This window comes from Silurus meridionalis, chromosome 1 (assembly GCF_014805685.1).
Source record: "Silurus meridionalis isolate SWU-2019-XX chromosome 1, ASM1480568v1, whole genome shotgun sequence".
NCBI classification, from domain to species: Eukaryota; Metazoa; Chordata; class Actinopteri; order Siluriformes; family Siluridae; genus Silurus; species Silurus meridionalis.
In genome coordinates, this window is record NC_060884.1 from 34,354,973 (window position 1) to 34,367,472 (window position 12,500).

Below are 12,500 nucleotides of genomic sequence, written 5' to 3' on the forward strand. Positions count from 1 at the left end.
GTATGAGCGTCTACACGTTTCCGAGCTGTTCTTCACTGTTGCTAATTAAAACTAGTCCGATTGTGGATTATTATTATTATTTTTAGAAAATTTCAATAAACATTAAAGAACAGCTGTGAGAAGCCACGTGATGGTTCTCCTCACCACCTTCACTGCAGACACCAGAACCAAAAGTCTCAGCAAGTATTTGATGTTGTTTCGTTTCCAATTCAATATTGTGTGTGTGTGTGTGTGTGTGTATGTATGTATGTATACACTCTTCTTTTCCTCCTTCTTGTTTAATCTTCAGCTTCTTCATCCTCAGGCTGTTCACCGTCCATCAGCAGAGCAGAATATTTACTGGCCAAGCTGAATTTCTGAAATAAAAGAAAAATTAACCAAATTAATGAAAGTCAGTAGGAGTAAGACAGAGTACATGTGTGTGAATGAGAGGGAGGGAGCAGGTGGAGAAGATCCTAGAGAGGTGGAGGTACACGCTGGAGAGAAGGGGAATAAAAGTCAGTAGGAGTAAGACAGAGTACATGTGTGTGAATGAGAGGGAGGGCAGTGGAGGAGTGCGGTTGCAGGGAGAAGAGGTGGAGAAGGTGGAGGAGTTCAGGTACCTGGGGTCAACAGTGTAAAGTAATGGAGAGTGTGTTAGAGAAGTAAAGAAAAGAGTGCAGGCAGGGTGGAGTGGGTGGAGAAGAGTGATAGCAGGAGTGATTTGTGATAGAAGAGTATCAGTGAGAGTGAAAGGAAAGTTTATAGGACTGTGGTGAGACCTGAGATGATGTATGGTTTAGAGACAGTGGCATTGAGTAAAAGACAGGAGGTGGAGCTGGAGGTAGCAGAGCTGAAGATGTTGAGATGTTCGTTGGGAGTGACGACGATGGACAGGATTAGAAATGAGTTTATTAGAGGGACAACGCATGTAGGACGTTTTGGAGACAAGATTTCAGGACAGACAGTGGAGGGCGTGGTGGACGTTCAGGACAGACAGTGGAGGGCGAGGTGGACGTTCAGGACAGATACTGGGGGGCGAGGTGGACGTTCAGGACAGATACTGGGGGCGAGGTGGACGTTCAGGACAGATACTGGAGGCTGTTCAGGACAGATACTGGAGGCGTGGTGGACGTTCAGGACAGATACTGGGGGCGAGGTGGACATTCAGGACAGATACTGGGGGCGAGGTGGACGTTCAGGACAGATACTGGGGGCGGGTGGGCGTTCAGGACAGATACTGGGGGCGAGGTGGACGTTCAGGACAGATACTGGGGGCGAGGTGGACGTTCAGGACAGATACTGGGGGGCGAGGTGGACGTTCAGGACAGATACTGGAGGCTGTTCAGGACAGATACTGGAGGGCGTGGTGGACGTTCAGGACAGATACTGGAGGGCGTGGTGGGCGTTCAGGACAGATACTGGGGGCGAGGTGGGCGTTCAGGACAGATAGTGGAGGCGAGGTGGACGTTCAGGACAGACAGTGGAGGGCGAGGTGGACGTTCAGGACAGACAGTAGAGGGCGAGGTGGATGTTCAGGACAGACAGTGGAGGGCGAGGTGGACGTTCAGGACAGATACTGGGGGGCGAGGTGGACGTTCAGGACAGATACTGGAGGGCGTGGTGGACGTTCAGGACAGATACTGGAGGGCGTGGTGGACGTTCAGGACATTCAGGACAGATACTGGAGGGCGTGGTGGACGTTCAAGACATTCAGGACAGATACTGGAGGGCGTGGTGGACGTTCAGGACATTCAGGACAGATACTGGAGGGCGTGGTGGACGTTCAGGACTCACCGGAGCTGTAGGTTCCTCGTACTTCTTTGGCTCAGGTGCAGGTTTGGGTTCTCGATCTCGCTTGCTTTCTTTCCTGATAATCAGTAACACAAAAAGGTAAACTGTCAGATCAATAAAAAAACTAATTAAGAAATAAAATTGAAAAAAGAACTTAATATAATCATTAAATAAACAAATATGTAAAGCAAACAATTTTTTTTTAATTTTTTTTTTATAAAAACCCTGAAATTTATGACACTGACTTTTCTATTGATTCTTGTTGTCTGTCTTTAGGACAGTCTCCTCCTCGACCCCTTCCTCCTCCTCTCAGTGCCCCTCCCCCCTGAGACACGCCCTTTTCCCGTCCAACACCGTCCACCTGATTCTCATCTACAGTTCACACACACACACGCACACAGAGACACACAGAGACACACAGAGACACACAGAGACACACAGAGACACACAGAGACACACAGAGACACACAGAGACACACAGAGACACACTTGTTATTTCAGCTGCATGTTTGTTAATGTATGTACAGTGTGTGGGCGTGGCTTTCCAACCTTTACCAGAGAAGTGCTCATCTGAATTTACAGAGCTGCAAAGAACAAAAATAAACAAAAGGTTAATGCAACGTAAAACCAGCGATGATAAAGATAAGCGCTCTGATTTCTCACCTGCCATCTGTGCTGCCAGTTGTGGATGAAGGTGCGGGGTTAGCTCCGCCCCCTCCACTCCTTTTCGCCCAGGCGTTCTCCTTTGGGGGCGGGGCCGGCATCACCTTCAGCGGCAGGGCTCCCTGATTGGGGGAGGTCGGTTGGCGGGACCTGGGAGAGGTAGGTTCATCCACTTCGTTTTCTGAATGCTCACTTTCGGGATACTTGGAACCTACACAGAAAAATGTATAAGCAATGTCCAAATACAAAAATAAATAAAATAAATAAATAAAAGCAGCAAACAGCAGCGATCAGCAGGTCCCCAAAACCCACATGCCAACAATAATAATAATAATAAAAACAACTTTTACCACCAATAAGATTTGCACGCCATTAAATGTCTCACGTTAATTATAAATGTGGAGGTGCTTAATGAATGGCAGCGTGTAATAAATAATGATGCCCCCTGCTGTCCGTGTGGTGATCTGCACCAACATTTCTACAAGAGCAAATAAATAAACATGCAAAAGCAAAACAAGAATGCAAAAAAATTAGTAAAAGACCAATAACTAACAAATAAATATTTTAAATAAACAAGCAAATAAATACAATATCCCTTGTTTGAAGCACTATACAAATAAAAATGATTAAATAAATGAGAGAAAATTAAAACAAATCAGCAAAAAAAAATGTATGAACCTATAACTATATAAAAATATATAAAAATGTTTTAATTTTAAATAAATATCATGGGGAAAAATGTGCAAATAAATAAATTAAAAAAAAACTTTTTTCCCCCTTCACTTGAACTGGGAGACCCCTAGACCTGTTCCGATACACAAATGTCTGTGCACAAATCCAGCTCTATGAAGATCTGCTTGCCATGTGTTGGAGCAGAAGATCTCCTGATACAGAGTTCCAACCCTACTGAACACCTTTGGGATGAATGTGAACTGCACCCCAGGTCTCCTCACCACACCTACATCAGTATCTGACTTTAACACACTTGTAGCTGAATGAATCTCCACACAATCTACTGGAACATCTTCCCAGAAGAGTGGAGATCATTACAATGTGGAATGAGATGTTCATGTATTACTATCTAAACCAGTCAGATGTGACAAGCGTGCATGTGTGTGTGTGTGTGTGTGTTAATGTTACTGTACCTCCTTGGTATGTGGATTCACTGGTTGTGTGTTCTTGGTTGGTGGGCGTGGCCTCACTGCGCCAGCTCGGGTCCCTGCACACAACATTACAGATTAGAGGCAGTTCGAAACGAGTTTACAGATAAGCTTCAAGGCTGGTTAAAGGCTCAACAACAATACAGTTCCTCCAACGGTAGAATGATATTTAAAGAATAAAAAAATGACAAGGTTAGACCTAGGGTCAACATGAGTGACACAATTTGCGGTTCGATGCAGATTTATGGTAGCCGCCTGGGTGCACCACTAGGTGGCACTAGTGTGATTTCTGTAGGATGTTAGCAATGTATACCTGTTAGTCCCTGAGACGTGGAAGTGCTGCCTGGCAATGGGAGAGCGGCGTTATGGAATAGATGCTCTGATATTCTATTGAGCGACTCTTCCACACTAGTGACTGTTTAGTTTGGAGACTTTATCCGCTGTATGAAGTGATATTTTGCGCTGATTAGTTTTCTGCAGCAGTACTGAAACCGTTCTCCAGCTGGAAACTTCTCAGCAAATGCTGTGTGCTTCTTCTGAAAATGTGGCTCTACTGTATATCGAGCATGCCTGGGGCAGGACAGCATGTATTAATCTGTCCACACAGGGTTAAACACTGTTTTCATCTTCCTTTTTGTAGATTTATCCATAGTTTGCTTACGAAAGCAGGGGTCTGGACCTCACTATTAGCTACTCCAGGGTCAAGGTGTAGGAAGAGGACAGTGAGTGGACGTATGGATTAATACAGTGCTTCTCAAACTTTTTCAGCAGGAGGTCCCCTTGTGTAGGGTGAATCCTTTTGTGGTCCCAAAACAACACTCATAACACAAACTATCCTTAAACTTACAATTTTACTTTTTAAAGGCTGACAATCCTGACATACAGGTAAAATTAATTTATTTAAAATAATTAATATAGATTTTAGAATTTCTATGCGCCCCCCTAGCGACATCTGGTGGCCCTCAAGGGGATTGCAGCCCCTGGTTAGAAAGCCACTGGTTTAATAGACAAAACTATTATAAAGGGTTTTCCCTTCAAAACGCTGTGTAACAAAAATAGTTTGATATATAAACAGTTGAATAGTTATGGTTAGAGTACAAATGAAGGATAAGAACTTAAAGCCCGGGACACACCACGCTGCTGGTCGACCGTGTGACAGTGACAGGAGGTTTTTGAGTGTCGATTGGCTTCTGTTTTCAGGCAGAATTTTTGATTGTTGAGAGTTTGATTGGCTATTCAGTTTAGCAAATGAGCACACGTAGAAAAAAAACACCCAAAACCGAAAGCAAACGACAACGGAGTAAAAAGGGAACGCGCAAATACTTGCTGTCGTTCTTGCTCTTATCTTTGCAACTTAGCAGACACGAGAGAAAAAAAGCTACACGGATCTGTAATCACTGTTTGGATGCCGAATACAGACTATTGCCACCTGCTGGTATGGGAGAGTTAAGTCTATGGACTGTATACACACACACACACACAAACTATTCTCTAAAATAAAGATGGTAAAATATGTTGAAAAATTGCAAGTTATTTTATTACTACTGAACTTCAGAAGCTTTAGGCAAACAAAAAGCACATTTTTAACATAAAGATCTTCAAAGAGAGTGATTTCCTCTAATGTCTACTCCACCTGAACCAGCTTGACTCCACCATACTAGAGCTTTTCCATTTATTTATTCTAATCAATTTGTGCAGGAATTAATTTAATCAATCCTCGATTTAATTAATATAATAATATTTTGCATTATTTTATTGTATTTTTATAAAAAAATATTTTTTAACCAAGCAATTATTTGATTTTAAATTGTTTTAAAATATAAACTGTTGATGTTCAATGTTTATAATAATAAACTGTGTTAACTGATCAGTTCAGCTAGAACACTGAACTACAGCGTTACTATAAATAACCTAAAACATCAAATTTCATGGCCATCCACTCAAATCACTCATTTACTTACTAAAAATATTTACATTTTATAATTAACATTTCTATTTATATAATACTAAATATTCTACTGGATTTATTTATTCTTTCTTAGAAAAGATTTATGCAAAAAAGAAAAGGTTTATGTTTACAAAGGAGAAGTGAGCAGAAGTTTGTGCACCCTCAGGATAAAATATATATATAAAGATTCAGCTTGTTTATTTTAACATTTTAATGAGGTTGGTTTTTAAGTTCATTAGTAAAATTTCTTGGAGAAAGGCTGCCCCCTAGAGGTCATCTGTAGCTAGTATGGTTACCATGCACGGCTGCTCTCTCGATTAAGATGCCTGAAACTACCACACAAATGGAAAAACTCAAATCACATATTCATAATGTTATTTCATGTATAACTCCATTCTCCTGGTCCTTACCGGTCTCGAGGTCTTCTCTCTGGAGGTCTGGATTTGTCCTCATCCAGCTGTCTATGCATTCGGTCCTGCTCTTTCTTCAGACGCTCCTCCACTTCCCTCTCCTTGGCCGCTGTATCCACGGGTTTGGCGGCACCGAATATGGAGGCGGAGCGGCTCGGGTTGGTCTGAGGGGACAAACCACCACCACTCGGCTCCTCCTCTTTCGGAACGCTGCGGGGTTTCAGGTTCAGTTTGGGTCTCTGAAGAGGAGCTGAGAGGAAACACAGTGATGTAATCAGTATCAACAATATAAACCCACACAGTGCATGTGGAAATGTGAAAACTTTCCCCACATGTTACAGCTCTATTCCAGAATGGATATGAAATTCCATAAATTCATTATTTTCCATAAATATTCTACAAACAAAACCCCATAATGACAAAGTGAAAGCAGTGTTTGAAATCTTTGCAAACAGATAAGAAAAAAACTAAAGTGTAAATAACCATCACAGCTTTTGCTCAATACTTTGTTGAAGCACTTTGGCACCAATTACAGCCTCAAGTCTTTTTGAGGTTTTTTTTTTTAAGCAATTTCGTCCATTCTTCTTAGCAGAACCTCTCGAGCTCCATCAGGTTGGATGTAGAGTGTTGGTGCACAGCCATTTTCAGATCTCTTCAGAGTCGTTCAATCGGGTTCAAGAGTCGTCCTGTAGACATTTCTTTGTTATCTTGGCTGTGTGCTGAGGGTCGTTGTCCTGTTGGAAGATGAACCGTCACCCCCGTCTGAGGTCCAGATCACTCTGGAGAAGGTTTTCATCAAGGACGTCTTTGTACATTGCTGTATTCATCTTTCCCTCGATCCTGACCAGTCTCACAGTTCCTTCTACGGAAAAACATCCCCACAGCATGATGCTGCCACCACCATGCTTCACTGTAGGGATGGTATTGGCCAGGTGATGAGCAGTGCCTGGTCTCCTTCAGACATGACGCTTGGCATTCAGGCCAAAGAGTTCAATCTTTGTTTCTCATAGTCTGAGAGTCCTTTAGGTGCCTTTTGGAAACTGCAGACTGTCATGTGCCTTTTACTGAGGAGTGGCTTCCGTCTGGCCACTCTACCATACAGGTCTGATTGGTGGAGTGGTGCAGAGATGGTTGTTCTTCTGGAAGGTTCTCCTCACTCCACAGAGAAACACTGGAGCTCTTTTAGAGTGACCATCGAGTTCTTGGTCAAGGCCCTTCTCTCTGATCACACAGTTTGCCCAGGCAGCTCCGCTCCAGGAAGAGTCCTGGTGATTCCAAACTTCTTCCATTTACGGTTAATAGAAGCCACTGTGCACACTGGGACCTTCAAAGCTGCAGAAATGTTTCTGAGCCCTTCCCAAGATCTGTGCCTTAATTCAATCCTGTCTCGGCGGTCTACAGACATTTCCTTGGACTTCACCTTCTATAGACAGGTGTGTGTCTTTCCAAATCATGTCCAATCATACGAATTTACCACAGGTGGACTCCATTCAAGTTGTAGAAACATGTCAATGATGGATCAGTGGAAAAAGGATGCACCTGAGCTCAATTTTAAGTGTCATGGCAACGACTGTGATACTTATACACGTGATTTTTTTTTATAAATTCGCAAAGATTTAAAACAAACGTCTTTCATGATGTTTTAATCCATTTTAGAATAAAACTAACAACAAAATGTGGAAAAAGTGAAGCACTGTGAATACTTTCCTAGTGTGTGTGTCTGCAATTTTATATATATTATATATGTTAAATAAAAAGATAAATATATAAACCAGAGAGCATCCACTACCTCTCTCCTCCCGTCTTTCATCCCGCCTTTCATCCCGTCTTTCATAGCGGTCCTCTCCGTATCGATCTCCATCTCGTCGGTCATCAAAATCGCGCCTGTAGCCGCTGCCGAACGCTCGCCGTCCTCCTCCTCCACTACGGGAGTCATACCCTGCGAGTCACATGACCATGAGTTTATTGGGCCTCAGTTCTGTAGATGAACATCTCTAATGGATATAAAAGCCGTGGACCGCTCACCTCCACGTTCATAGTCCCGGCCTCCTCGGTCATCATAGCGCTCCCGATCGTCATAGCGATCCCTGCGGTCTCGGTCGTCAAAGCGATCACGGCCGCCAAAGCGATCGTCACGCCGTGACTCGAACCGATCACGTGACTCTGAGAAAGAAAGGAGAGTTTATAAACAATAACGGTGTGATTATTATAATTAATATGTGATTATTAACGCACTCTCTCCAAATCCTTCATCCTGGTCTCCACTGGGACGAGCCCTCCAATCAGAATCCGTCTTATCAGGCCCGCTGTCGATGCCACGCCCACGGTCTCGGTCACGGCCCGACATCATTCCCCCGTCTCGCTCTGCAGAGGAAACACGCCAACGTCATTAGAGACCAGCAAATCAACACACAAGCATGCAGTAATTTATTTTTTTAATGCTACATTCTCATAGCTGCAGGATTTTTATCAATTTGTTTAAAAGAACCACCTGAAAAAATTATAATAATTTTCTGAGCGCTGATGATCAACATACTGAATTTATTATTACACATTATGTGCATTATTATTATTATTATTTTTTATTCAAGTGAAAATATTAATTTTTATTCTGCCATAAACATGATGAAAACAAGATGAATAAAAACATTTAATGTTCAGAAACAGGTTTTATTTTTCTCTGACAGTTACAGAATAATGTGAAGAAGAAAAGTGTGAGATCTCAGTCTCTCCTCACATCTTTACTCACCTTTGTCATTAGACTGATCTGCAATATCGACCCGAATCCTTCTGTTCCCCAGGTTCTATACACACACACACACACACACACACACACACACACACACACACACACACACACACACAAAATTAACACGGTGATGGTGAAGGTGGTGCTGAAGCTGATGGTGTATTTATAATGGTGATAATGGAAGTGGTAGTGGTAAGTTTTGTGGTGATAAGAGGTGGTAGTAAAAATGAGAATGACGGTGGTGGTGATGATTGAAATGGTGGTGATAATAGTGACGGTATTGGTGGTGATGATAATAGTGATAGTAAGGATTATGGTGGTGATGGTGGAGATAATAGTGATGGTATTGGTGGTGATGATAATAGTGATAGTAAGGATTATGGTGGTGATGGTGGAGATAATAGTGATGGTATTGGTGGTGATGATAATGGTGATAGTAAGGATTATGGTGGTGATGGTGGAGATAATAGTGATGGTATTGGTGGTGATGATAATGGTGATAGTAAGGATTATGGTGGTGATGGTGGAGATAATAGTGATGGTATTGGTGGTGATGATGATAATAGTGATAGTAAGGATTATGGTGGTGATGGTGGAGATAATAGTGATGGTATTGGTGGTGATTTTGATGTTAAGGATTATGGTGGTGATGGTCATTACTGTAATAATGGTGATGATTGTGATGAACATGATGGTGTAAAGAACAGTGTAACTCTACCTCCTCATTGAGAGTGAGTGCACTGAGCAGTGACTCCACATCATCAAACTCAGCATATCCAAAGCCCTTCAGTCTCTCAGGGTTACTAGGTTCACGTGGCAACCTCACAGCACTGATCTGAGAGCGCACACACACACAGATTTTACACACTTATTCTCTTATGGTTGCGTTTCAAAACATAAAACAGACACAGTCTTCCCAAGAGTTTAAACTGGAGCACCGCATGATGCTACAAAACATTAACAAAAATATTGATATTTAATTACTGTGAACACACAAACCCTCTACCGAAAAGTAGCACTATGTGGGGTGCCATTACTTTATACATAAAGCATTACAAAAATATGGCCTGACAGTTTTTCCTGTGCTTGTTACAGCCATTTGTGTTAATATGATCACATATGGGAGTTAAACAGTTATTGGACTGCACTCGTCTCACCGCAAGTCCTCTGAAGAACTGTTTGATGGACTCTTCGCTGACATCGTAGGGCAGATTTCCGAGGAAGGCGGTGTAAGGTGGGCTGCGGGGCAGACGGGAGCGGTCCACGTTGGGCTCCCGGGCCGCACGAGGAGCCGTAGGTAGGATGGAACGATCGATGGGCGGGGCACGATACGAATCTTCTGCGGTGTGCCAGGAAGTGGACACTGCATGAGAGACAAGCGTGTGTTTCATAGAGGAGAAAAACCACAATCCTCAGGGAGAACCAAAACAGAACGTAAACAATATATACACCGCATATTGGTCATGAGGTAACTCGGGATTAATCGCAACTTAATCACGCATTTTTATCTGTTCTAAATGTACCTTATATTAATGCTTTTCAAGTGTTTAATATTCTAATCAACATGCACATATACAAATATTGATGCTTCATGCAAATTAATGTTTATTTATTATTAGTGAAGACAAACTCAACATAGAGCATGAAGACTAAATATTATTGTTAATGTTTTAAAGTAATTATGGTGTTTTAAATGACGCATATCTTAAAAAACACCAAACCCAACTTTTGCTATGTTTCCACACGGACGGTTTTTATTGCCGGACATATGCGTCATGGAGGATTTCGGTGCTGATTTGAGACTTGGTGTGTCAGTAAAACAAATGTTTAGTGATTAAAAATGAGTTTTTGGAGGACGTCCTGAATAAATGCGTGCCACGTCGAAGGTTTTAATTTCACCACTTTTAATTTATAGAAATGGAAAAACAAATGTGCGCTGCATTTAATCGTGCGTTAATAAACATTTGTGCCGTTAAAATTCATTTGCGTTAACGTGTTATTACCATGTTAATTTTGACAGCCCTAAAATATAATATATATTTGGGCAGCTACATCTAAAGAGATCATGAAGTTCACAAGTCAAGGTTTACTCAAGGTCTGGAATGTATTAATGTATCAATAAATAAAATAAACAAACAAACAAAGCAGCTAATTCTGCCCATAGACCTGACACACTAGCTGCACCTGCTCCTGCTCACCTTCTCCATCGAGGTCTTCGGTCTCGTCCGCCCAGCTCGTGGGCTTCACAGCGGGATACGCCTGCGGTGCTGAACCGCTGCTGTCCTCCGCCAGGAAGTCCGTTAGAGTTAAAGTCTTCCCCTTCTTCTTAGTCTTCTTAGCTGCAGAAAACACGAGTAAATATTTAGATTTAACTCTTATAACAATTCCAGTTCATACCCGTTGAGGTGTGATTGGTCAGGGTGTGGATTTATTCTCTTAGACAGCTGCTCTGACAGTAGGGTGTGTTTACAGGTAATGCTGTGGTGTAAGAGGAATAAAACCCTGCAGGACACGCTGTTACACCATGTGGACTTCAAGATAAACACCAGTCTGTGTGTGAAGTGCGATAAAGCGCAACCTCTTATACTGATAAAACACAAAAATGTTTTCTTTCTCGTAGGTGACGCCCAACTTCTTCTTTTTTTTTTTTACAGACAATATGCCCAAAGGTTTGTGGACACCTAAGCACATGTGCCTCTTTTTGAACACCATATTCCACAGTGAGCTCCAATTTACTGTTATACACTCCACTCATCTGGGAAGAGGATCCACTTGATTTTAATTTCTTTAAACAAAAGTAAAGTTAGGTAGTGATGTAGGGGAGGAGGCCTGGGGTGCAGTCAGTGCTCACATTCATTCATGTTCAACAAGGTTCAAGCTCTTCAGCAGGAGATCTTCCGATCCAACCCATAGATCTTAATGGAGCTAGATTTGTGCACAGGGACATTGTCATGCTGGAACGGGTCTTGGGTCTAACGAGAGTTAGCGCAGCGTCACTGTGGCGACTCGCTCCATACCGGAAATACGATTTCCACTGTGTATACATGAACAGGCTAAAGAACCCACAGCGCTAACCAGGAAGTAGCTAAGCGGCTAACGCTATCGATTCTTTGTGCCAAATCTATTGATTGCTCAACTTAAAATCATAAAAAACACATTACATTTATTTATTCTATTTATTTATAAAATAGTTTATATATTATATTTAACTGGCGGGCATTTTATTTTAAATTGTTTCAAAGATGTAAACTGTTGATTTCACAAATGTTAATAATATTTATAATAATAATAAATGAAATCACAAGAAATTGTGTTTTTCACATTATCTGAGAACATGCACGTGTGCTCCTGGTGTAATTAGACGGCTGTGGAAGTATGAAAAGGAAGGAATCGGATGCGTCTCGCACCAAAATCTCAGACTAAAGCCTTAATCAGAAGAAGATGAAATACTTGAATCTAAAGTCTAGGGTCAGAGTCACGGTCTGGATCGAACACATCTGATGGTTTGGATCAGACACTGAATGTTTTTTTTCCTCCACGTTGCTGAAAACAGATGTGTGACTGCTGCTGCACTAAGATCAGAAATGCTTTAATAAAGTAGTCACTTGGTCTGCTGCGAAAAACCTCGACTACACACAGCGTTCACACAATCTGACAACAAAACCAACTCATCCACGGACACTTCCGGGGTGTCTCCGGGGTGTGTCCTGCGTGACAAGTCCTGCAGTCTGATTGTTGACTATTCCGATCCCAATCAGGCTAAATACGAGTGACTTCGTGTCCCCTTTTAAAAAAAA

General features: G+C 42.1%; 1 protein-coding gene across 2 annotated transcripts in view; it reads right to left on the reverse strand.

The window, feature by feature from the left end:
- eif4bb (eukaryotic translation initiation factor 4Bb) overlaps positions 1 to 12,500 on the reverse strand; it is a 13,717-nt gene that overhangs the window by 69 nt on the left and 1,148 nt on the right. The window contains exons 2-15 of one of the 2 annotated variants that reach the window (XM_046843735.1): positions 10,902 to 11,042; positions 9,861 to 10,066; positions 9,422 to 9,538; positions 8,704 to 8,758; positions 8,190 to 8,318; positions 7,980 to 8,117; positions 7,744 to 7,893; positions 5,955 to 6,204; positions 3,582 to 3,655; positions 2,437 to 2,647; positions 2,329 to 2,357; positions 2,019 to 2,145; positions 1,777 to 1,849; positions 1 to 356 (exon numbers count right to left, since the gene is read on the reverse strand). The exon at positions 1 to 356 is cut by the window's left edge and continues 69 nt beyond it. In XM_046843735.1, coding sequence (XP_046699691.1) covers positions 279 to 356; positions 1,777 to 1,849; positions 2,019 to 2,145; positions 2,329 to 2,357; positions 2,437 to 2,647; positions 3,582 to 3,655; positions 5,955 to 6,204; positions 7,744 to 7,893; positions 7,980 to 8,117; positions 8,190 to 8,318; positions 8,704 to 8,758; positions 9,422 to 9,538; positions 9,861 to 10,066; positions 10,902 to 11,042 — 1,778 coding nt within the window. In that variant the 3' untranslated portion in view covers positions 1 to 278. Of the gene's footprint in view, positions 357 to 1,776; positions 1,850 to 2,018; positions 2,146 to 2,322; positions 2,358 to 2,436; positions 2,648 to 3,581; positions 3,656 to 5,954; positions 6,205 to 7,743; positions 7,894 to 7,979; positions 8,118 to 8,189; positions 8,319 to 8,703; positions 8,759 to 9,421; positions 9,539 to 9,860; positions 10,067 to 10,901; positions 11,043 to 12,500 lie in introns of both variants that reach the window. The other variant, XM_046843675.1, reaches the window with a different exon arrangement.